This window comes from Elaeis guineensis, chromosome 9, assembly GCF_000442705.2.
Source record: "Elaeis guineensis isolate ETL-2024a chromosome 9, EG11, whole genome shotgun sequence".
NCBI classification, from domain to species: domain Eukaryota; kingdom Viridiplantae; phylum Streptophyta; class Magnoliopsida; order Arecales; family Arecaceae; genus Elaeis; species Elaeis guineensis.
In genome coordinates, this window is record NC_026001.2 from 8,621,098 (window position 1) to 8,647,029 (window position 25,932).

The window sequence follows — 25,932 nt, forward strand, 5'->3', positions numbered from 1 at the left end:
TCACAGAGAGGAAAAGTACAAGAAAAGAAGAAAAAATGAAAGGGGAAAAAGAACCGATGAATAGAAAATGCTGTTCGTAGAGGTAAAAATGGAGGGAAATGGAGAACAAAGAAGAAAAAAAAGAAGGGAAAAAAAAGCAATGGAGGGTCCAGGTGGCATAGAAGTGGTTCGGATAATGGAGAATAGCAGACCAGCTGAGTGGTCTTGAATGAAGCCTGGCATAGACAAAAGGACCTTTTATACCTCCCAAATTGCATTTTGGTCAGCTAATAGGGCAAGACACAATTCTGTCGCCTGTCACAATACTTATATGATAGTAAAAGTTACATCCGGGGTTATTATTGATTTTGATCGAATTGATGCTGTGCTTGGTGGACGGAGGTCAGTCCCCAAAGTGCATGTTGGATTCCTTATTTCTTGAGGCTATATAACTACTCCTAGAATTCGACTTCTTTTAAGCTCATTCTTTCTCAAGTAACAAACATCCTTATTCCTCTTCATGCAAGGTATCTAATTTATTTTTTGTACAAGCTGTTTCTTAAATAATTTCTACTTTCTTTAACCCTTTTCATTTCTTTGAGTAGGTACATTCTTTGACCTATAATTTTAATCTAAACAGCTTGAATGTATGGTTTCATATTCTGTGTTGGATACTCTTAGTTGCTTTGGCAAATATGCCTTATGAAATTGCTAGTTTTGTGATCGGCAACAATTATTAGATACCCTTTTTATGACACTATCAACTTCTTATGTTCAATCTGCAGGTACATTTACTCTATCAAACCTTGGAATGTTTGGTGTTGACCGTTTTGATGCAATTTTGCCTCCTGGAACTGTGAGTGTGAATACTGAGACAATTCCATTTGCAATATCTTTAACTTACAGCACTTAAAAATCAACAATAATTACATATTTTTCATTTTAATTCTGTGCTGAACTGTGCTGCAGGGAGCAATCATGGCTGTTGGTGCATCCCAGCCAACTGTTGTTGCTACCAAGGATGGGAGAATTGGTTTGAAGAGCCAGATGCAGGTAATATCTTAAAACTGCCCTAACCTTGCTCAGTGGATCCTGCAACTTAAAGTGCCCTAAGCTTAATTCTCACACTTGGAAATGCAAATTTTTGCAGGTGAATGTTACTGCAGATCACCAGGTTATTTATGGAGCGGATCTTGCTGCCTTTCTGCAAACCTTGGCCAAAATTATTGAGGATCCAAAGAACTCACACTGTAATTGCTGCTTTAAGTACTAGTTATTACTTGATAATCAGATTTCTTCTGTCAAATGAATTCAGTAAACTATGCTCATAGAACCAGTTTTTTTAGTAGATTTTCAGAATTGGTGCTTCTTGTATTATGAGCTAGCTAGTATGTTCGACCCGGCTCACAGCACCTTTAGGTTTCAGGGAAACTGGTGTCTTCTATTGTTTGCCGACAGAATTATTCTCTTCAATTTATCTGTCATCTTAATATTTCAAATAAAGTTTTGGCTTTTTGAGTCAGATTTTTGAAGCTGACTGCTATTCCAATAAAAGCTGAGAATGTTGATCAGTCACTATTGTCAATGATGTGATAATGCTTTCCCTGTTGCACTGTCACTTCTCATGTTTATGGTAGATCATGTTTTATGCTAATAAAACAGAGAACAAACACCAAGATGTTCCAAAGGATGCCCATCAGCTGCATTTTATTGAGTTTGAGGCTGAAGTAGCATTTGGTGCGGTTTTTGATTATAACAGGTGGACCATCTTTCTCACATCTATAGATTTGTGACTTCAGCCTGTTCAAAAAGCCAACAGGAATTGGACACAACCGCTCAATGCTTACCCATTAGCTTATCTACCTGCAATTATCATAGTGAAAGAAACAGTAGGGTGCATTGAAAGGTCTGATGGCCTTAGTTCAAATCAAAACTTCCATTAAAAGAGTCCTCTTGGCTTAAAAGGTGCCATCAGGCTTCTTAGCAGAGATGCATTGCCTAGAAGTCAGGTTACATATCACTTCTTATACAGCTCAGAGATCCTCTGCTGGACTATCAAAAATATTACTAGCATATTCACCTCGAAATTTCCATGCACAAACTGTTATTGTATATCACGAACAAGTTAAGACGTTTACTGTCACATAACTAAGAACGTATACAAGTAGCAGTTTTAGTCCTCAAAAGATTATCTTTCGATAAAAGTCACACAAAATACAGCAAGCAACTTTGCTTCATTTAAGTGTGAATAATACAGAAAATGTTCAGCATTTGTTCTGTGGATAATTTGTAGTAAAAGCACCAATCTCTTAGATAAGGTAAAAATTTATTAGCTTTAAGCACAAAGAATTGTTCCCTATGCTTTGACAGCTTTAGAATTTCATCTTTTGCCTTCTCCCTTGCTTGCTTAACCTGCATATTAGCTGCATTACCATGCTTAAAATTGGATCTTGTATGATATACTAATTGATAAATATAGCAGGTACATACATTTGATGGGAAATACATCACGAGGCAATGCCCCTACTAGACTGACCACATAAAAAGCACAAAAGCTCCAAGAAATTTATGATCTCCTCTTTTTTCCCCATTACTTTGTACCACTGACTGCTTAAACAAGAAGAAACGCGCCAATTCACTCTTGTAAAATTGTAAAAAGGGAATATGATCACACTGTGATATATAGATGGGTGTGTATCCACAACATAGCAAATAGAACACAACTGCCTATTCTATGACAGGTTTAGGTGTAACTATCACCCAGTTCGCTGTAAGGCAGAACAGTTTTTCTTCTTGCACTTCTTTCAGGAGTCATTAGTCGTTACCTTGCATTAAACAGCATTCTCAACACGTTCCGCATCTTGGGCCTTGCCTCCGGTGAGATACTAACGCATGCCAGGGCAACCTTCAAAACAGACAGCATCTGACTCTGAACAGCAAGTGATGCTTTAGAAACCCTAGAATCAAGAATCTTCTCTCTTTCTTCAGGCCTGGTCGAATAGCTCAGTGCCCACTTGGCTAACTCAGTTCCCTGACTCACTGGTGGTTTTCTGGTCAGCAGTTCCAGCAAGATGACACCGAAACTATATACATTGCCGGCCATGGTTATCCTCATAGTGTATGCGTACTCTGCAACCATAGAGACCAAAATTAGAATAAATATGCCTAAGCCACTTTGGCTTAATGTTCCAATAGCCTATAAACCACCAGTTTCATGCTATGGCCTCTTTTATCTGGATGAAAGAGGATGCTGACGTTACTAGGCACCTACAGTTCATATAATTAAAACAACTTATGGGTAGGCTTGGTTTTTGACATTGTGCTTCCATTTTATTTTCATGAAAGTTTCTTTTAAATCTTTTAGAGCACAATCAACATGATGAGAAAGATGTTTGCAAAGTTAACTCTGAATGAGCAATCAACTATTAAAGGAGCCATAGAAAAACATTATCGGATTGTTTTAAAGGTATATCACTCAGGATTAGCACCTAGATAGTATACTGAAAAGAATTATCTTCTATGGTAAACTCAAAACCCAACATGGTGGGACCATGGTTGTGTTAATAAGGTAAACTAAATTCTTATTAAAGAACATATAACCTAGATATATCCTGTGAAGTAGCAGTTGAATTGAATCAAGGAAACATACCACTTCCTATGGACATATTAACATGATTCAGTAGATGTACTAACATGCTATGCTATACCTTAATCACTTAACTGCTAGGATGAGAACAAACTCTACAGAATTTATAACGATATTTAGTATAATCACAGTTTAACAAGACAACCAGAAGTAGACCTCACCTGGAGGAACGTACCCAACCGAGCCAGCAACCATAGAAAGGCTCCCCGTGCTTTTGGAAGGATCAATGACTTTGCAAAGCTCAATATCTCCTATCTGAGGCTCCTTAACCGACTTCAGGCGAACACTCTTCGTTGAAAGATCAAGAAGGAGAACTGGTTGATCGCACCCATGGAGAAAAGTCAGTCCTTGAGCTACCCCCAATGCTATGCTGTAACGAGATGGCCAATCCAAAGCATTTTCTGAGTCCTTGTGAAGGAAATCAAACACAGTTCCCTTGTGTACGTGTTCATAGAACAGGTAAGCACTATCTTCGGTCAAGACATATGCCAGGGAACCATAACATTGGAATTGCTCAGCTTTCCTAGGACCTCCAGTTCTTGCCCGAACCTTTCATGGCTCCCCATTTGGAAAATCTTGTCAGTCCAGTTGAGTTTCTTCACAGAATAGCTGACTCCATTGGGCATCACAGCTTTGTAGTAGGTGGAGAACCTAGATTTCATTATTATGTTGGCCGGATTACTAACCACTTCCATAGTTTTGGTGAAGTCGATACTGGACCTATGAATACTATTTACAGTTATGAAACATCCACTTATAACTTGAGGAAGGTTCTCTTCTGGCTGTGGACCTTCATCTTTCACCCGATCAAAGCGCTTGGAAATGATTAACAGAAGAACGGCTGCTGTCAGCCCCATGCCAATGACAGCACCGATGATAACCATGATAATGAGTAAAATATGTCGTTTTCCTTTCGTTCGGATTGGGTTAGAGCTTGTATTGGTGTGAGAGCTTGAATTTGAGATGATGAGATCCTTATTTCCAGTGGTTATGACTCTGACAAACGAAGGAAAATTTGGAAGCACTCCAGAAAGCAGATTGTCAGAGAGATCCAATTCTATCAGGCTTTGAATTGTAGTAAGAGAAGCTGGAACTTCACCACTAAATTTATTGTTCGAGAGGTCGAGAATCTCCAACTGAGATAAATCACCGAGATAGGAAGGTATGAGTCCACTGAAGAGGTTGCTACCGAGATTCAGAGCTGTCCTCAAGCTCTTTGGCATTCTCGGAACAGTTCCACTCAGGTTGTTGTTTCCCAACTGCAGTTCCATCAGAATCTCGAAGCTACTGATGCTGTCAGGTATTGAACCACAGAATCTGTTGCTTTGCAAACTCAGAACTGAAAGCTTGTTTAAGTTGGAAATTGCTGGAGGTATCTCACCAGTGAGCAAGTTCTGGCTGAGATCAAGAGTGCTCAAATTCCGAAACTTCAAGAGTTCATCAGGTATTTCTCCAGTAAGATTGTTGTTTTGAAGCTTCAAGACCACTAATTGTTCAAGGTAACCCAATTCCTTTGTCAAATTCCCTTGCAATTGATTGGAAGATAGGTCCAACAGCATCAGTTTTGTACAATTCCCCAGCCCAGATGGAATCTCTCCACCCAATGCATTGCCATTCAACTCTAGATATGTCAAATTGGAAAGCTTCCCAATTGTTGATGGAATGCTTCCCTTGAGATTGTTATTGCCAAGTCGCAGACGGTAGACCCTGCTTTGTGACAAATTCCCAGGAATGGGTCCTTGAAGGTGATTGCTGGACAGATCCACAAACTCTAAATTCCGCGGCGAGAGGAGGTCTGATGGGATCTCCCCGGTGAGACTATTGTAGCTGAGGTCCAAAATACTCGCATGAGTCGTAATTCCACGAGGAATCGAGCCACTGAAATGGTTCTCGTTGGCAGTGAATCGAGACAGGGTCTTGATCGTTGCTAAACTAGTCGGGATTATCCCAGTGAGGTTATTGGAAGAAAGGAGGAGAACTTCCAACTTGGAAAGCCTATCGATCCCATCCGGAAGAGACCCAGTTAGCATATTTTGACTGAGATCCAGCAACGTGAGGTTCTCATAGTCAAAAATCCGTTCGGGGATTTCGCCGTGAAAACGATTGGCGGAGAGCACCAGAACCTCCAAGCTCGGAGCTGTTGCACCACCAACTCGAGCTGGGATGGTAGCGTTGAAGAAATTGAAGGAAAGATTCAGAAGTTTCAATCTGGGGAGCTTTTCCAGCCCGGAATCCAAGGCTCCGTATAAGGAATTATAAGATAAATCCAAGGACTGCAAAGCCCCAAAACCCGAGAAACTAGGCAGAGGACCGGTCATACCATTGTTGCTGAGGTTGAGGGACTCCAATCCGGAGAGCCCGCGGCAGTTGGGGAGAAGGAGGAGCTGGGGATGATGGTGGTGAGAGAGTTCTGAGAGAGGTCGAGGGACTTGAGGTCGTGTAGGCGGCAGAGGAGGTCAAAGAAGCGGGCGACCAAGGAGGAGTTGGCGGTGGAGAGGCCGAAGCCGGACAAGGAGAGAGCGGTCACAACGGAGGAGGGCGGAGGGGAGCAGGTCACCCCAACCCAACGGCACGTGTCCGTGGTGGTGTTCCACACCCCAATAGTTTGAGACGTTGGGAGGTTCATAGAGAGATTAGTCATGATCTCTCTCTGGTTTTGGATTAGTTGGAACGAATTGGCAGCCAAACCATAAACAAAGAAGGAAGAGAAACAGCACAAGAAGAGGAATAAAGGAAGAAAGAAGACACGAGCATACCTCTCCATTTCTCCTGGTTTTGTTGCGACAGAAGAGCTTGAGCTACCTATCCTGGGCTCATCTTGAGTGCAAAGGTTTTTGTATTCGAAATGAAGAGTTACCAAAGTCTTGAACACAGGGAATGAAGGAAAGAAGACGCAAAAGCAGGCCTTTTAGACCAGGAGGAAAAGAAGGAATGAGGAACGAGGTGGGTGGGTTAGGGTGGGGGGATTGAATGGAACGGAAAAAAAATAAGTGGAAAATGTGGAAACTTTTCCTTGGGGCCAGAGTTGACTGACCTTGCCGACCGAGTCCCAGTAACAACGTATGCTTTATAGAGGCTTTGAATAGTCTCAAAGTTAGTGGGGATTGGAGGGCGAAGAGAGAAGCTTGACTTGGAGGTCTACAGTTGATGGAAAGCTAGGGGAAATTAGGGGTGCCACAGGGGTCTCCATCTCAAAAGTTCCTCTCGGTTGGCCCACGCTTGACTGGAGCTTTGAACGGACTTTTTGGCTGGAATTTTTCGCAGTTTTGGATGTTGGTTTCCCACAGATGGTCCGATACCCGTGTACACTCCTGATGATGCTTGGAGTTACGAGTACCATGGGACAGGATCGCTTTCTCTGTTCTCATTGTAGTGTGTCAGCTGATAAGTGGTCTACCAGAGTTCCATGTACAGTGGAACTCTGTACCCAGATGGGTCAGCAGGAGTTCCATGTACAGTGGTCTACCCAGAGACCTTGGAGTGCGGTTTGGATCTTGATCCTGTATCTATTATATTATTCATGTAATTCGTAGTATGGTTATGTAGCAATAGATGTCGTCTTGAAATTTGGCAAGGAGTGGCAGTCGATGCCGACACTAAACGCATGATGGAAGTATATTATTTGTTTTCTAATTGATGATTTAGCTAATCTAGAGTTTGGAGAGTTGGGAAGATTTTTTATTCGAGATAAGAGTCTTCGGGAGGTGAAGCAACTAAATATTTATTGGAAGGAGGACAGGCATGATCAGGGGACGAGATTTGAACATTCTCTGAATTTGGAGCCAGCACTCTCTGTTACTTAGATTTAATCTCGGAATAGTTTGAGCAATTTGATTGTGGAGAAGTGACATCAGTATTAAATACTTCCTTCTTGATGAAGTTTGAAACGAAAAACAAATGTGGCACAGGAGATCGTGTCCCACCAGACATCCACCAAGATGGGATGATGTGGTTCGATAGATTGGAAAGAATCTAGTGGAGAGAAGTTCAAAGCCGTGTGGGGACGCATGCTAAATTTCAGCAATATAATGGAGAGACTTTGACTACAGCAGAGTCTTGCCAAGAAGTCAATTTAGCTAAATCAGACACTTGGGGCCACATCGTGTTGGAAAAAAAAAACTCTATACCATGACTTTTTGCATGGAAGAGTCTAAATGTAAAAGCACAACAGCTCACAGATCGAAAATAACTCTGTCACAATGTATGACGAAGAGGTGGGCTGTAGGGTCAGGGGAAAATACTGAATACTAAATAAAAAAAAAGAAAAAGAAAAAGAAAAGAAAAGAAAAGCTGTTGTGCGGATTATTGTTTCTAATATGGAGAAAGAAAAGGGTGATAGTAAGTTGGTGCTGCCTAATTCCACCTAGTTGAATCTTCCAATCAGGAGAATCTGTTGAGGTGCAAAGCTTAAAGTACTCGTAGGTGTATATAAGCATCACTAAGATCACCTTCCCTGCTCTTTGTGGGATTACAACCAACCTCTCAACAGAATCGTATTATTGATGCTCAGTTAGAGAGAACTGAAGTCCTTGTAGATAGATTTTTTTTTGTGGCATTTAGTTCATGGGCGTGTTCCTGATGCATGAATAATTACCTTTAAAATATGAATGAATCTTGTTCTTGAATAATGTTACCGAAGGTAGGTGGGGTTTAAACTAAAGTTTTGCACACTTCAAATATCCGTAACTCGATGTAAATGAGCCATTGTGGAAAATAATCGTTCTAGTGCAATACTTATCTAGTAGACGTTGAGGAAGAAGATCTAACCTAGGAGTGTATTTGCTATTGGATATTCAAAATTTTTTTAATCTAGTGAGTATTTTGTTGATTTTAAAAAATTAAAAATAACAAAATATTTCAAAATATTAAAAAAAAGTTTTTTTTAAATCATGTCAGTTAGACAGTAATCCACGCTCTCCATTAGTTATTCCCTCATGCTTTGAAATACACGTCATTTCAAAGGATAGGGATCCAATCGGATATAGATTGAGATATGATCAATCAGAGCCCCCCTCCCTCTCTCTCTCTCTCTCTCTCTCTCTCTCTCTCTCTCTCTCTGTATATATATATATATATATATATATATATGCATACATACATATGCATATATACATACTTCCAAGGCCTCTACTCTCAAATAAACAATATTCCCAAACTTCCAAGCTCTAGATTAGCTAAATCATAAATTAGAAAACAAATAATATGCTTCCATCATGCGGGCGAGGCCTGGGCCTGTCTATCATTTATCGGTTAAAACACAACAATAGGAACAGAGAAAGCAATCCTCTTCTATGGTACTCAAACTCCAAGCATCAGAAGGGCTGGTATACTTGTACCAAAATATCGGTGGAAGAGAAATTCTTTGTACATTGTTCGTGGTGTACAAAATCCAACATAGAATGCACCGCTTCACTCTATTGACATTGCTTTTCAATATGCATTTAATGTCTGCAGTTCTACTTTTTCGTTTGAAATTTTGAATGATAAAAATGTCTCTCTGTTTTGATAAACTTATGACATCTAAAGTGAAAATGATGACATTATGGATCAAAATTATGACATCCTGTGATAGGATGTCATATTTTTGATCCAAAATATCATAATTTTTCTTTTGGATGTCATAATTTTATCAAAACAGAGAGATATTTTCGTCATTCAAAATTTTAAAAAAAAGATAATTTTATTAGATGATAATGCCCTTCTGTTTTGATAAAATTATACACCAAAGTGAAAATTATGATATTATAAATTAAAATTATGATATTCTATAATCCAATAGAATGAAGTGGTGCACTCCACGTCAGATTTGCTACACCACAGGTGGTGCACAAAGAATTTCTCGCCAGTGGAAACCAACTTCCAAGACTCCCCAAAAAATTCAGGGCCAAAAAGTCCATTCAAACGTGGGCCAAGTGAAAGCCACTTTCACGACGAAGACGTCTCTGGCATCCCTATTTTCCCTCCTTTTCGATCTTCCGTAAACCTCCAAGTCAAACTTCTCCTTCTCTCTCAAATCCGTAGGTAACTTTCAGCCCATTCTAAACGTCTAGGAATCGGATACTGTTTTAAAGTTTGTGGACTCAGTCGGTCGAGTCAGTCAACTCTGGCCTGAAGGAAAAATCCACACGTTTTCCACATCTCTTTCCATTCCCTTCAATTTCCCAATCCTCCATGTTCGGGATTGCATGTGCTAGTAGAATTTTTGCGAGTAAGCCTCAGCAGTAAAGTTTTTAACAAAACAATTACTTACTATTTGATAACTATATTTTTAAAATACCATAGGATTTTGACATCTATTTGACAACCAAATTTAAAAAGTACTTTGAGAATGAGAAAATAATAATAAATTATATATAATATAATAATCATAGTATTAGTATAATATAACAATATATACTACAATTTAATATAATATATTATTTATAATATAATATTATATTATATGATAGCATAATAATATAAAATAATATAATAATATACTACTATACCATTATAATAATATAATATAATATAATGTATCTATTATTAGTTAATAGTTATGATATTATTACTGTGGAGTTCAAAATCTGAAACTGAGATAGGTCGAACGAGACTGAGCTGTAGGTTGGTAACAGTCCAATCGAAAACATCTTTGAGGAAACCTACAAAATAAGTCAAAAAATCGGATGAGGATCCTCTGATTCTTGACCTTCCGATGCTTAAATCAGTTTGAGCCTCGAGAATAGGAGGTTGAAAAGAGTAGTAGAGCACAAGAGAAGGTAGAACTAGAGAAATTGAACTGAGTAGGAACTAGAGTTCTTGTTCAAGAACTGGCAAATTCTTATCGGTATAGTCTCACTCTAGTTTAGAATTTAGAACTTACCATCGGAGGATCTCTGGTCCTCTATTTATAAAGAGACTGATGAGGCCATTACAGAGTTTATTAGATCGTTAGAAGAGTTTGTTAGATGGTTATCACCAGCTTATAAGTGAGCTAGAGTATAGCTGTACGTATTATCTAGAAGTGAGGTCATACTTAGCTGTATCTACTAGCTGTATATGAGATCGTGGCAAGCTGTGGCTTAGTTGTTGATAAACTCCGCAAGATGATTGTTGTAGATAATATAAAAGCTGACATCGGCTACAGACCAATATGCACCAGATGAGATCGGTCATTGGCTGACCTGAGGCTGATATCATAGATAAAGATATTATCGATGTACCTTCATTTAGGTCGATGAAATCTCGATCTTTTACTATTTCATCAACCAGTTTATTTGTGGCAACTCTGTACTTTGAGATCAGTAATTTAGCGATCTTATATGATGACGCCATGTGGCATGAGGTCGGTTTAATGTATCAACACTTTGCCCCCCACTTCTTATATCCGAAGCGACGGTTGTCAGATCGGACATAGGAAGTAGAAACATCTATCAATTTTCGCCATTAGAAATAAATGCACCATATCTCGATAATGTCAAAATTTATTACTTAACTGAAAATAGAGAGATGTGCGCTCCTTTCTAGAAATGATATAATGGATCTTCCTGACATTATTATTTAAGAAGGTGGTTTCGAAACATCAAATAGATATCAACCATTTGTCAGCACCTAATTAATTAATTATTCTAGCCGTAGATCAATCCGATGTGGCAAAATCTAACGAGGGTGTGCCGAACTATCATCTGACAAAGCCGTTAGATTAGCACCAAATGTCACAAATCGAGATAGAACCAGCTCATCTGAACCGCTGATTTGCCTATAAAAGTCTTTTATTTCAGAACAACTATTCATCTTTGCCATTTCCCTACAGAGGTGTTGCCAATTTTTCTCCTGAGATCTCCTCATGCTCAATGATCATCAGAGTTCATTGAAAGTGTAGAAGAAGAGTCCATTTTCATCTCCGGGAGAGTTCCATCAGAATTTTCGTAGGTAGAAAACTTTTCTTTTCTATTTCGAGCCTTTCTGCTTTAGTTCTCTTTTTTTCTATTCTTTGGGTTTTTTTCTTTTTCATTTTTCTTTAGAAAAATCTTTAGAAAAATATGTCCACTCAAGGTGATAAGGGGAAGGGGGCTGTAGGTGACCCAAAGATTCGATCGACCCGACCTTTGTTGGAGTTCGAGATAGAAAGTCCATCTTGAAAAAACTCCAATGTCGATCCTGTAGATGAGAAAGTCCAGAACACCATGTAGAATCTCCTGTATGCAGTCTCTTGGACTATTTCGGTCCGAAAATGAAGGAATCCATTCTAACCGAGGAGAATCTGATGACTCTTTGGGAAAAGTATGACATCCTTGATGAATATAAGATGCTGGTGCTTGGTCGGAAGGTTGGATTTCTGAACCCTCAGAAGGTTTTTTTTTTTATCGTGTTTAACCAATCTATCATTCTCTTATGTAGGTTACTGTTGACTTTCAGGTCATGTATGAGAATATGGCCTAGCTTGTAGAGATTAGAAAGGCCATAGATGATAATATACTGGTTGTTCAGGAGCAAAAAAGGACAGCTGAGGAGAAAGCAAAGAAAGAGTCCAAGTGTGTGGAAGGACTCAAAAAACAACTAGATGAGAAGATAACTATGCTGAAGGAAAGAAACCAGAATCTTCTAAACCTTCAGCGTAAAATAAATTAATAGGAGGTGCATATTTTTGAGTTGCATGAATGGGCCAAGAAGAATGAAGAGCTGAAGCTGAGACTCCAGCAGGCGATAAAGGCCAATGAGATCCACGAGAAGGCCATTGAGGCTCTTAGAAAGTAGGTTAAATAAGAGCAAGATAAAGCGGCCAAGGTAGTGAAGCACTACAAGACCTCCGAAGAATTTCAGGATGAGGTGATTGAGTGCGCTGAGAGGGTATATGACTACGGGTTCTATCGGTGTCGGAGTTTGATCAAAAAATTATTTCCTGGAGTTGACATTTGCAAGGTGACTCTGAAGGTCACTATTGACATGGGTATTGGAGGGGAGCTCGAACCATCTGTCGAAGTATTCGAAGAATAAGCTAAGAAGATAGATCAGGATGCTACCGAGGTCACTATTGCAGAACCCATCTCAATGGTTCCTCCAGCTATGACCAAAGTCTCTAGTATCAAAGTCATATCTATGGAGTCCCCCATTGTTGAGGCCACTAGGGAGTCAAAGCAAATCAAAGAAGAGATAGCTCTAAAGAACTCTGATGCTCCTGTCGTTATCCTGTAACTTATTTTTTCTTTTGGATGTATTGATCCAATATAGGTCTTTTTGATATGTAATGACCCGATGAGGGTCTTTTTTCTCTTTTTGTGATGTAAGGACCCGATGAGGGTCTTTTCTCAATGTATTTTTCTTATAAATTAATGCAAGTAAAATTTTTGATGTGTCTCGATCTAGCGTATACATTTCTATCACTTGGATAGATTTCTATAATTTTTTTCAAAGTAAAAGAACTTTGTATAGCTTGTAAGATCATAGTTCAATCAAACTAAATAATTTAACAAAGGAAACATTATCAGTTAATAACTAATTTAAAGTTAAGATTCAAATGCACCTTTGTTTGATATGGCCTTGAATAGATCGGGTTCTTATCAAAACCCCAGAATTTGATCTCGATCTTAAGATTATTATTTGATTCTACCTTTTGGATATATTCATTGGATCCGAAGATCAGATTGACATAGACATGATCTGGGGATCGGCATCCATTATCCGATGTAGCTTTGAATAGACCGGATTGGCAATAGAAAAGTCGATCCGGAGATTAATATTCTTCATCTGATATATCTTTGAATAGATCGGATTTTTAATAGGAAGATAATCTCAATCCGAAGATCAATATTTTTCATCGATTAGGAGATCTTATCTCCACCTTTGCCCTTCCGAGCTTGTCGATTCAAAAATCGAATTTTCATCGATCAAGAGATCTAATCTCCATCTTGACACTTTGGGTCTCACCGATCTAGAGATCGAATTTTTATTGATTAGGAGGTCTGATCTCTATCTTGACCTTTCAGGGCTCGTCGATCTGGAGATGGGATTTTTATTAATTAGAAGATCTGATCTCCCTTTTGGCCCTTCGGGGCTCATCGATCTGAAGATCGGATCTTCATTTCCTCATACAATATACGATGTGCAAGAATGAGCTCCTTGGAGCATTTTTATTGATAATATTTTTGAAATTTCAGAATTTCAAGTGTAAAGAATACAAGATCTATCTAGATTTTCAATTCTGTAAGCTCCTAGATGAATAACATCAGTGATTCGATGAGGTCTTTCCCAATTTGGAGCAAGTTTACCTTATTCATTTGGCTTAAAAACTTTAGCTCGTCTTAGGATGAGATCACCTTTTTGGAATGATTTCGGCTTTACCTGAGCATTATAATATTTAGCAATTTTTCATTTATAGGCTGCCATTCTGATATGAGCTTGCTCTCTTATCTCTTCGATCGGTTCTCAACCGATCAAAATTTGTTGCCTCATAAAATTTTTTATCCTATCAAGTGGTAAGCCGATCTCAACTAGAATTATAGCTTCGGCTCCAAAGATAAGTTTAAAAGGAGTTTCTTTAGTTGAAATCCGATATATGGTTCGACAGGCCCATAGAACACTATAAAGTTTTTCAGCCCATAACCCCTTCATTTCTGTAAGTTTTATTTTTAATCTTTGAAGGATAGTCCTGTTTGTGACCTCAGCTTCACCATTTGACTATGGATGCCCAACAGAAGTAAGCTGATGATCAATATAAAGTTTGGAACAAAATTTTTTGAATTTGGAGTTATCAAACTATCGATCATTATCAGTAATGATTATCCAAATAAACCAAATCAGCATATTATTGATTTTCAGACAAAATCCTGCATCTTCTTCTCAGTAATTTGAGCCAAAGGTTCTGCCTCCATCCACTTAGTGAAGTAGTCAATAACAACTATCAAAAACTTTCTTTGATTTGTTGCCATTGAAAAAAAATTCCAATATATCAATTTCCCAAATTGCGAAGGGTCATGGTGCAATAATAGAAATGAGTTCGGCAGTAGACTGACATTGGATATTGGCATACCTTTGACATTGATCGTATTTATTGACAAGATCAGCTACATCTTTTTGGATGGTCGGTTAATAATAATCTTATCAAATTACTTTGTAAGCAAGCGATCTGCCCCCAAGTAATTTCCACGTATCCTTTCATGCACCTCCTAAAGTGCATTATTAGCCTCGGATGGTTTCAAGCACCGAAGTAGAGGAGATGAACAAGATCTTTTGTACAACTGATCCTCCTGAAGAACATACCATGGAGCTTGTCTTTTGATGCTTCTTGCTTTAACTGGATCATCAGATAAATTTTTCTTTATTGTGTAATCCATAAGAAGAAAAATCCAGCTCGATTCATTACTGACCTAAAATATAGAAAGAATTTTAATACTAGGCTTCTCCAATTGCTTAATCAAAATCTTTTGATTAAGTTCTAGGAATCCTGATGTGGCAAGATGTGATAAGGCATCAGCTTGAATATTTTCCGACCTTGGAATTTGTTGGACTTCTAGCTCCTCAAAATTTTTAGATAATTCCCTTATATTCTGTAAATATCAAGCCATTGTAGGATCGCTAGCCTCAAATTGACCTCTTATCCATCCGACGACAAGCTGCAAGTCGGTAAAAACCTTCAGCTTTTTAACTCCAAGCTTCTTTGCCATCTTTAATCCTGTAGTCGGGACTTCATATTCAGCACCATTATTTGAAGTATTGAAATTAAATCTTAGGGCTTGCTCAGTAATAAACTCTTCAAAATTCGCTAGGATTAAGCTAGCATCACTTCTCTGAAAATTTGAACCTCCATCTACATGCAAAATCCAAAATGAATTAATATCTTCAAGATTTTCTAAAATTGATCCATCATCAGGAATAGTATATTTCATAATAAAATCTGCTAATACTTAATCTTTTATAGTAGATCGAGATCACTATTGAATATTAAACTCACTGAGTTTTATTATCTGTTTAGCAATCCAACCTGATGTATTAACTTACTATAATATCGATCTTAATGGCTAATCACTCAATACTATAACTGTATGAGTTTGAAAATATAACCGAAGTCGTCGAATTGATATGACCAAAGCATATATCATCTTTTCAGCTTTTTTATATCAGATCTTAGCATCCCGTAATAATTTGCTTGTATAATAGATTAACCTTTGAATACTTCTATCTTCTCAAATAAAAATCGAGCTAACAGTATTTGGTGAGATACACACACACACACACACACACACACACACATATATATATATATATATATATATATATATATATAATTCTTTCCTTTCAACTGATTTTGAGAGAAGAGGTGCAATGCCGAGATATTTTTTCAAATCATCAAAAGCACTTGGCATTCTTATATCTAGTTAAAATTTTTGATCTGCTTTAATATCCTAAAGAATGGAAGATATCTTTCAGCTGATCTAGAGATGAATCGACTGAGGGCTGCTACTCGTCCAGTGAGTTGTTGGATTTTTTTGATAGTAGTCGAACACTTCATCTTCAATAATGCATGAATTTTTTCAGAATTTGCTTCTATTCCTCTCTGATTTATAAGAAAATTAAGAAATTTATCTGAGGTTACTCCAAAAGCATACTTATTCGGATTAAGCTTCATCTGATGCTTTTTAAGTTCTTCGAATGCTTTCTCCAGTTCGATAATATACCGATCCTTCTCAGTACTTCTCACCAGCATATCATCAACATAAATTTTTATGTTCCGATCAATTTGTTGCTTGAAGACTTTGTTAACAAGATGCTGATATATTGCACCTATATTTTTAAGATCAAAAGACATCATTTTATAACAATACAAATTTCTTTCGATAATGAAAGCTGTGTTCTCTTCATCTTCTGGAGTTATTCTAATTTGGTTATACCCTGAAAAAGTATCCATAAAACTGAGGAGTTTATGGCCCAAAGTGGCATCCAATAGCTGATAAATCTTTGGTAGAGGAAAACTTTCTTTTGGGTAGGGTTTGTTGAGGTCTTTGTTGTCAATATATATTCTCCACTTGACGTTTGCCTTTTTGACCATAACAATATTGGTTATCCACTTCGGACAATGAGCTTCTCTAATAAATCTTACTTTCAAGAGCTTATCAACTTTCTCATCAATTATCTTTTATCTTTCTAGAGTAAAATTCTTCTTTTTTACTGAACTGTCTTAAACTTTGGATCAATATTTAGTTTATGAATAATAACATCAGCAAGAATACCAGACATATCAAAAGCCGATCAGACAAATACATCCGTATTTATATAAAGAAACCTGATTATATTTTTTCTCAGATCAGATTTAAGATTTGATCCGATTTGAACTGTTTTTCCTGGATCATCTCCAAACAAAATAATTTTTAGTTTTTCAGCAGGCTCATCTCAATTTTTTTCGACCTCATCTATTGGATCTGGTAGCTGAACTGGTGTAACTTTTGAGGGTTGCTTCATCTTGGAGGCAATCATGAAATATTATCGGGCTACTGTCTAGCCTCCATGAATTTCTCCAGTTCTTTTCCTAGTCAAAAATCATACTAATAGATGATACGTGGAGATAATTACTTTGAGAGCATTTAAACCAAATCAGCCAAGAATAGCATTATAAGCATATGAAATTTTAACCATCAGAAACATAAGCTGCACCATCGACTACTTTGATTTTTGTCCCGTTATAACCGATAGAGTAATTTCTCCTTCAACAGCTATTGAATTTTTTAAGAATTCAATAAGCAGAGTGTCGACTTGCTTCAGCTGATCTGTCAAATTCATTTTTGAGAATACATTATAGAATAATATGTCGATAGAGTTTTCATTATCAATCAAAATTTTTTTTACATCATATTTTGCTATTGTCATAGAAACGACAACAGCATCATTATGAAGGGTTTGAATTTTTTTAACATCATTTTCAGAAAAAGAGATAACATCTTCAGTCTTCTGCCTTTTAGGGGATGGATCACTAGTTTTCTACAACACGCCAGATATCATATTGATGACTCCAACAATTGGTCGATTATAGTTCTTAAGATTTTCTTCTGTCTGAGGTCGATATTCAATTGCTTTGGTTGGCCTCACAAACTTGCCGAAGTAGCTTCGATGCATCAGGACCTCTATCTCATCCCAAAGTTGCCTGCATTCTTTGGTATTATGATCGTAATCTCAATAAAAGTAGTAGTACTTCTTTTTATCTCTCTTTATTGGTGGGGCCTTCATTGATTCCTGCTTTCGAAGATATCCTTCTCCTTCAATTTTTATAAGGATCTATGCTCGGGAGGCGGACAAAGGAGTGTAGGAATCAAAATGCCGAGGTGGGCTTCTTGACCTCGAATTTTTGAAGATTGATCGGAGCCTTTATTCTACTGAGCTCCATCATCCTCTCTCGATTGCTTCTTCTCATTTTTATTTTTATTTTTATTAGCCTATCTGGTGATGGCTTCTTCTTCCTCGACCTGAGTAGACTTGGGAGCAGATTCACCATCAGCCTCATCATCAATGTGGTGTTCATCTTGATGGATTGGTTAATGGCTGTGTTAAGACACAACTTTCATACGAGGGCTTCTTTTTGATGTCTCTCCTTAATCTTTTGAAGTCGTTGAATAGCTACTGTTGGGGCTTGAACTTGCTGAACAAATAGGAGGAACTGTTGAGGATCAACAATAACTGATTGTTGTTGGGAAGCTTCTGACAGGACGTCCGAAAAGGATGGAGATGCCAGAGAATTATTTGGTGCTCATGCTCTGACCATCTTTTCTACAAGAAATCAGTCACGGATCCTCTTTCTAGCATCAATCTGTTACTGCGGGACTCAAAATCTGAAATTGAGACAGATCGAACGAGGTCGAGTGTGGGTCGGTAGCAGTCCGATCTGAAATATTTTTGAAGAAATCTACAAAATAAGTTAAAAAATTGGATGGAGATTCTCCGATTCTTGATTCTCCGATGTTTAAGTCAGTTTGAGCCTCAAGAATAGGAGATAGAAAAGAGTAGTAGAGCACAAAAAGAGAATGGAACTAGAGAAATTGGACTGAGCAGGAATTAGAGTTCTTGTTCAAGAACTCGTAAAGTTCTTACCGACATAGTCTCACTCTAATTTAAGATTTAGAACTTACCGTCGGAGGATCCCTGGTCTTTTATTTATAGAGGGACTGATGAGGTCGTTACAGAGTTTGTTAGGCCGTTAAAAGAGTTTGTTAGGCAATTATAGCCAACTGTAAGTGAGCTAAAATATAGCTGTACATATTAGCTGGAAGTGAGGTCATACTTAGTTGTATCTGCTAGCTGTATATGAGATTGTGGCCAGCTGTAGCTTAGTTATGGATAAACTCCGCAAGATGGTTGCTGTAGATAACATAAAAGCTGACATTGGCTACAGACCAGTGTAAACTATATGAGATCGGTCATTGGCCGACCTAAGACTAATATCATAGATAAAGATATTGCCGATGTATCTTCCTTTGGATCGATGAAATCCCGATCTTTTACTATTTCATCAACCAGTTTATTTGTGGCAACTATGTACTTTGAGATCAGTAATTTAGTGATCTTATATAATGATGCGACGTGGTATGATGTCAGTTTAATGCACCAACAAATATAATATTTTCATATGATGTATTATAATTATTATATATTAATATATTATTATATAGTATAATATTATTAAATATATGAATTTGATATTATTATTTTAGTATATTACATAATATATTTTATTATTTTGCTTATTCAAACAATCTTTCAACAAGTTTTTGAAAGTGCTTTTGGAGTGAGGCCGGGGGCATATCTCTCTCTACTGAATAAGTAGAGGTGGGAATTGGTACTGATCCTTGAGCAAACTACTCTAAAAATGTTTGAACGGGGCTACGTAGCTCTTTACTCTTTAGATAGGGAAAGGTAGAAGACAAGACCAACGGGAGCGGGTGGAGGTGCAAGAGCAAAGCGAAAGGAGACTCACGATGGCACATTGGTCACACGCAACCAATTGGCTTCCTGACTCCATATCGGGTACAATGTAATAAAAGCAGTCACCTTTCTTTGCACAAATCCACCATTAAACCATCTAGTGGTCACTTTGATATTTATGCAGATAGACGAATGATAGTATGCAGAATGTTTTAAGATCTATGCATTGGATGATCCAACAGTAAATCTGTGTCAGAAAAGATGAATTCTTCTTTCATGTCAAACATACAATCCCTATTTTTTAGAAAAAATATTTTAAATTAAAGTTTTCTAAATAGAAATCTTAGATTTTTTTTAAATTTTTTTTTAATCAAACATTCATCTAATGCTCACAGATATGCCTTTTCTTGGGATTCAAGAGAGCACTTTTGGCATTTGCTTTTAGATCTTCTTTGGTTTATCTCTACGAAAAAATATTTTTTATAATAATAATATCATGTCAAATTTTTTATAACTCAACGAGAATGTTTGTATTTTATTGAATATCATATATTTTATCAATTTTTATGAATAATATCTCGTGCTATCCATCGATTCAATTGGATTGCGATAATTTTAGCGTGGTTCATTCCCACGTGACCTTTCCCTCGGTGTTCTAGTGTGTGCGAAGTCTCCATTTCAAGTGCAAAAGGTTTTCTGTTTTTTTATTTAAAAAAAAAAAAAAACTTTGCAATCGAGGTGATGGCGGCTTTCTTCGCAAGATAGCTAGCTTCAAATACTACGGAGTTGAACCCCAGGCAGGTAGCCTAAGCTCTTCTGTTGCAACAAAGCCAGGAGAAATGGAGAGGTATGCTCATGTCTTCTTCGTTCCTTTATTCCTCTTCTTGTGCTGTTTCTCTTTCTTCTTTGTTTATGGTTTGGCTGCCGGTTCGTTCCAACTAGTCCAAGACCAAAGAGAGATCATGACTAATCTCTCTAATCTCCGTTGTTGGTGGTGGGATACCACCACGGGCCCTTGCAGTTGGGATGGGGTGACGGACCCTTGCAGTTGGGATGGGGTGACCTGCTCCCCTGCGCCCTCCTCCGTTGTGACATCTCTCTCCTTGTCCGGCTTCGGTCTCTCCGCCACCAACTCCTCCTTGGTCGCCCGCTTGTTTGACCTCCTCTGCCGCCTACACTACCTCAAGTCCCTCGACCTCTCTCGGAACTCACTCACCACCATCCCCGGCTCCTTCTTCTCCAACTGCAGCGGGCTCTCCGGATTAGAGTCCCTCAACCTCAGCTACAATGCTTTGACCGGTCCTCTGCCTAGTTTCTCGGGTTTTGGGGCTTTGCAGTCCTTGGATTTATCTTTTAATTCCTTCCACGGAGCCGTGAATTCCGGGCTGGAAAAACTCACCAGATTGAAAATTTTGGATCTTTTCGGCAATTTCTTCAACAGCACCATCCCAGCTCCAGTTGGTGGTGCAACAGCTCCGAGCTTGGAGGTTCTGGTGCTCTCCATCAATAGTTTTCACGGTGAAATCCCCGAACGGATTTTTGATTATGAGAACCTCACGGTGCTGGATCTCAGTCAAAATAAGCTAACTGGGTCTATTCCGGATGGCATCGCGAGGCTTTTCAAGTTGGAAGTTCTCCTCCTTTCTTCCAATTATCTCAGTGGGAGAATCCCAAGTAGTTTGGCAATGATCAAGACTCTGTATCGATTCGCTGCCAACCAGAACAACTTCACTGGCTCGATACCTCGTAATATTACTACTCATGCGAGTGTTGTGGCCCTCAGCTACAATAGTCTCACCGGGGAGATCCCATCAGACCTCCTCTCCCCGCGGAATTTAGAGTTTGTGGATCTGTCCAGCAATCACCTTCAAGGACCCATACCTCGGAATTTGTCACAAAGCCTCTACCGTCTGCGACTTGGCAATAACAATCTCTATGGAAGCATTCCATCAACAACTGGGGAGCTTTCCAATTTGACATATCTAGAGTTGAATGACAATGCATTGGGTGGAGAGATTTTATCTGGGCTGGGGAACTGTAAGAATCTGATGCTGTTGGATCTTTCTTTCAATCAGTTGCAAGGGCATTTGACAAAGGAATTGGGTTACCTTGGACAACTAGTGGTCTTGAAGCTTCAAAACAACAAACTTAGTGGAGAAATACCTGATCAAATATTGCAGTTTCGGTATCTGAGCACTCTTGATCTCAGCCAGAACTGGCTCACTGGTGAGATACCTGACAGCATCAGTAGCTTCGAGAATCTGATGGAACTGCAGTTGGGAAACAACAACCTGAGTGGAACCGTTCCGAGAATGCCAATGAGCTTGAGTACAGCTCTGAATCTCAGTAGCAACCTCTTCAACGGACAAATACCTTCCTGTCTCGGTAATTTATCTGAGTTGGAGATTCTCGACCTCTCAAACAATAAATTCAGTGGTGAAGTTCCAACTTCTCTTACTACAATTCAAAGCCTGATAGAATTGAATCTCTCTGACAATCAGCTTTCTGGAGTGCTTCCAAAATTTCCTTCATTTGTCAATGTCATAGCCACTGGAAATAAGGATCTGATCATCATCTCAAACACAACTAGAACTGAAACTGAGATAAAAATTTCTGATGTCTTTGTTATGATTGAGGCTTTTATTGGAGGCTTCATTGTTTCCATCTTAGTGGCTGCGGTTATCCAAAAGTTCTTGAATCGGGGAAAAAGTAACCACCAAAATGCAAGGAGACATTCTTTGCACTCCAACAGACCTTTCCCTGTAAACTCCATTGAGAGATTGAGAAGGTTCCAGCACTGGCAATACGCCAGAAACCTCAGGTAAGAAACTAAAAATATGATATGTTCACATGTAAAGGTAGTAAGAATCTAAAAATAAGTAATTTTGCTCTTTTGCAGGGGATATTTAGTGTATTGAAAGCTCCAGCTACATTGCTTCCTGTACCACATTTCTAAATGATTAACTGTTGGTGAATGTTTACAATTATAGAGAATAAATTTCACAAGATAGCAGAAAATAACTATATACATCCTCTAAAAACCTGTCCTACCAACCTTTTTGGATATATTTGAAGGACCAAATATGATTGTGATGTCTACTCTTGGATCCTCATCAACTCAGAGATTCTACTACAAGTTTTTTTTTTTCTATTCAACTACTTTTCGGAAATTACGAGAACATGCAAGTTCCAAGTTGTCATGCATCTTGGAAGGTTTCTGTTTCAAGCTTGAAGGGGCACTAACTTTTGGGTGCCAAGATAAGTGCAATTATGCAAGCACAGAAGTGCTAACCAAACATAAAATGGGATGACTAGATCACACAGCAGGTAGGCTTCCCAATAAATTGAAGCTTTCGGATGCTATCTTTTGATCAGCGGAGATCGTTACAACCCATCAACCTCTGTTTCTGAAAATAATATGGATATACGATTTCTTTTCTTCTTTTCTTTTTTTTTTTTTTCCTTTTTTTCTGATTAGTAATTTAGCTATACAATTACAAACCCCAGCAGTGGTATTTATCACCTAATTCCAATGGACACTAGATCAGGCCACTCTTACGGGATCTCCTCTTTTTATAGAGAGCAAATGAGCTGTGACATTTTTTTACAACAAACTCATGTCATTATTATTATTATTATTGCTATTATTTGAAGCAATAACCAACTCATCCCACTCATAAGCTTGTGACATGAGAAAATTCACCAGACAAATTGACAAGTGCTACAAATATGGCTTGTATCAGTCCAAATTTAGGCAAAAATCCAGAATGATGATATTACTGAAAAAAAGTGAGGGACTGGCAATAGCTTAAATTTGATTAGTGTTCATGGACTGTATATACGTGGCTTTTGTGTTTGTACGGCCTTGACGATGTGATCATTGAGGTGACAAATTGCATTGACAATAGGAATCCTGATCACGGCCATTTGAGCACCAACTGAGCCTTTTCAATGCTTTCCCAAATTTCTAGGATGCCAATGTACAAACACTTGGACACTTATTCTGATTATGCTTCTTGCCATATATCACCGTACCTGCAAAATACCAGGCATAGTCATAGCTGGACAGGATCCATCATCCACTGGCAATCAGAAAAGAAAGGTACCGTTGGTTCTTGCCACTGTCCATAGCTGGACAAGAGTTCTTGGAGCTTCCAATGAACAATCTCAGTGGAGAAGTCCCTTGCGAGTTTGGCAAAATTGATGAATGTAAGAGTTCTGCACCTTGGCCACAATCTGTTCCCGAGTGGAGGTCTACAGTTGATGGAAAGGTAGGGGAAATCAGGGGTGCCACAGGGGTCTCCATCTCAAAAGTTCCTCTCGGTTGGCCCACGTTTGACTGGAACTTTGAACGGACTTTTTGGCTGGAATTTTTCGCAGTTTTGGATGTTGGTTTCCCACAGATAGTCCGATACCCGTCTACACTCCTGATGATGCTTGGAGTTAACGAGTACCATGGGTCAGCAGGAGTTCCATGTACAGTGGTCTAACCACAGACCTCGGAGTGCGGTTTGGATCTTGATTCTGCATCTATTATATATTATTAATGTAATTAGTAGTATAGTTATGTTGCAATAGTTGTCGTCTTGAAATTTGGGAAGCAGTGGCAGTCGATGCCGACACTAAACGCATGATGGAAGTATATAATCTGTTTTCTAATTGATGATTTAGCTAATCTAGAGTTTTGAAAGTTGGGAAGATTTTCTTTTTTTCCATTTTTTTTTTTTTTTTTTTGAGATAAGAGTCTTTGGGAGCTGATGCAACTAAATATTTATTGGTAGGAGGACAGGCGTGATCAGGAAAGTAGATTTGAACATTCTCTGAATTTGGAGTCAGCACTCTCTGTTACTTGATATTTAATCTCGGAATAGTTTGAGCAATTTGATTGCGGAGAAGCGACATCAATATTAAATTCATTCCTTCTCGATGAAGTTTGAAACGAAAAACATATGTGGCACAGGAGATCGTGTCCCACCGGACATCCACCAAGATGGGATGATGTGGTTCGATAGATTGGAAAGAATCTAGTGGAGAGGAGAAGTTGAAAGCAGTGTGGGGACGCATGCTAAATTTCAGCAATATAATGGAGAGACTTTGACTATAACAGAGTCTTGCCAAGAAGCCAATTTAGCTAAATCAGACACTTGGGGCCACATCGTGTTGGAAAAAAAACTCTATACCATGACTTTTTGCATGGAAGAGTCTAAATGTAAAAGCAATACGGCTCACAGATCGTAAACAACCCTTTGTCTCAATGTATGAGGAAGAGGTGGGCTGTAGGGTCAGGGGAAAATACTGAATACTAAATAAAAAAGAAAAAGAAAAAAAAAAAAGAAAAGAAAAGCTGTTGTACGGATTCTTGTTTCTAACATGGATAAAGGGAAGGGTGAGTGAGTGTTGGGTGGATGTTTGGTCCGGACATTACTTCTCAGGATCTTTTCGATACCGCATGATACAGCAGGAAAAAAATAAAAAATAAAAAATAAAAAATAATCAAATATATGGATCAGCCAAAAAATAGCTCGCCTCCACGGGACATGCAAACTTCACTATAAGAAAAGAAATATTACAAGAGGAGATCTTAACCTTAACCTTCGTATACCCAATTTTTTCCTCATAAGAAGTTCTCCCTCATAAAAGCTCTCTCCTGAAAAATTCTCTGAATCTCTGAAGCGATCGCTGTCTGCTGTCTAGGAGCCACCTACTCCTTCTCAGCATTGCGGGTTCTCTCTCTTCATGGGTCTCTAGTCTTCATGCGAAGCCCGTCTGCATTCCGCGTCCAAGCACGGGTCCTCTCCCATGAAAAAATAAAGCCACAGCACCACACATGGCCAAGTTCCCTGTATACAGGCCTTTATAGGCCTTAAAACTTAATTAGATAAAGATTAAGACTCCTAATCAAAGCTTAAAACCTCTCCGGCCGTTGGATCGTCACCGCAATCAACCTACGCCCTTCGATCGAGCATCGATCCACGGAACAGTGCCATAGACCATGCGAAACGCGTGGAAAATACCCACGCGATCCACGCATTGACCTGTGGACCACCTGGTCCACCGTGGATCGGGGAAAATGGGTTCCAGCAGTGCACCTGAGCTTGGGCCGGCCCGCGTGCCGCTCGCCTGGGCCTGGGCCCAAGCCCGCACGCTCGCACCTGGGCCACGCCCGGCGTCGGGCAGCGCACTGTGCGCTGGGCCACGCCCTGCGCGCCCAACCCGCACGCTGGTCATGCACCGCCGCACCGCCACTGCTTCGCCGGCCCACCGCTGGCTGCCGGCGGTCCTCCGCCGTCTCGAATTCTGTACCGACTTCAAATGCACGTATCTCCTCCATCCGAGCTCCATTTTAGGTGATCTTGGTCTTGTTGGACTTCATTTTTCATCGCGAACCTTGCTGTACGCTCAATGTAGATCGAATCTCGAGA

At 38.9% G+C, this 25,932-nt stretch overlaps 3 protein-coding genes across 3 annotated transcripts; 2 read left to right on the forward strand and 1 right to left on the reverse strand.

Annotated features, from left to right (window-relative positions):
- Window positions 1-752: 752 nt before the first annotated feature.
- Window positions 753-1,501, forward strand: LOC140851541 (dihydrolipoyllysine-residue acetyltransferase component 5 of pyruvate dehydrogenase complex, chloroplastic-like). Its single transcript, XM_073243184.1, has 3 exons — window positions 753-835; window positions 949-1,032; window positions 1,130-1,501. Exons 1-3 carry the CDS (start codon window positions 791-793, stop codon window positions 1,250-1,252), a joined length of 252 nt encoding a protein of 83 aa, XP_073099285.1. The 5' UTR covers window positions 753-790; the 3' UTR covers window positions 1,253-1,501.
- Window positions 1,502-2,413: 912 nt separating this feature from the next.
- On the reverse strand, window positions 2,414-6,650 carry LOC105051779 (uncharacterized). The gene is given in 4 exon segments (XM_073243183.1): window positions 2,414-3,108; window positions 3,787-4,116; window positions 4,119-5,994; window positions 5,997-6,650. Coding segments are annotated over 4 exon segments (2,907 nt in total). The 5' UTR covers window positions 6,390-6,650; the 3' UTR covers window positions 2,414-2,800.
- Window positions 6,651-20,276: 13,626 nt separating this feature from the next.
- Window positions 20,277-22,642, forward strand: LOC140851718 (uncharacterized). Its single transcript, XM_073243781.1, has 3 exons — window positions 20,277-20,357; window positions 20,532-22,331; window positions 22,410-22,642. The coding sequence occupies exons 1-3, from the start codon at window positions 20,350-20,352 to the stop codon at window positions 22,426-22,428; spliced, it is 1,827 nt and encodes a 608-aa protein (XP_073099882.1). The 5' UTR covers window positions 20,277-20,349; the 3' UTR covers window positions 22,429-22,642.
- The last annotated feature ends 3,290 nt before the right edge of the window (window positions 22,643-25,932 follow it).

Excerpts from the sequence above, each read along its gene's own strand:
- LOC140851541 (XM_073243184.1), top strand. The coding sequence starts at position 791 with ATGTTTGGTGTTGACCGTTTTGATGCAATTTTGCCTCCTGGAACT. Across the intron at positions 836-948 it reads CAATTTTGCCTCCTGGAACT|GGAGCAATCATGGCTGTTGG; the intron begins GTGAGTGTGAAT and ends ACTGTGCTGCAG. Across the intron at positions 1,033-1,129 it reads GTTTGAAGAGCCAGATGCAG|GTGAATGTTACTGCAGATCA; the intron begins GTAATATCTTAA and ends AAATTTTTGCAG.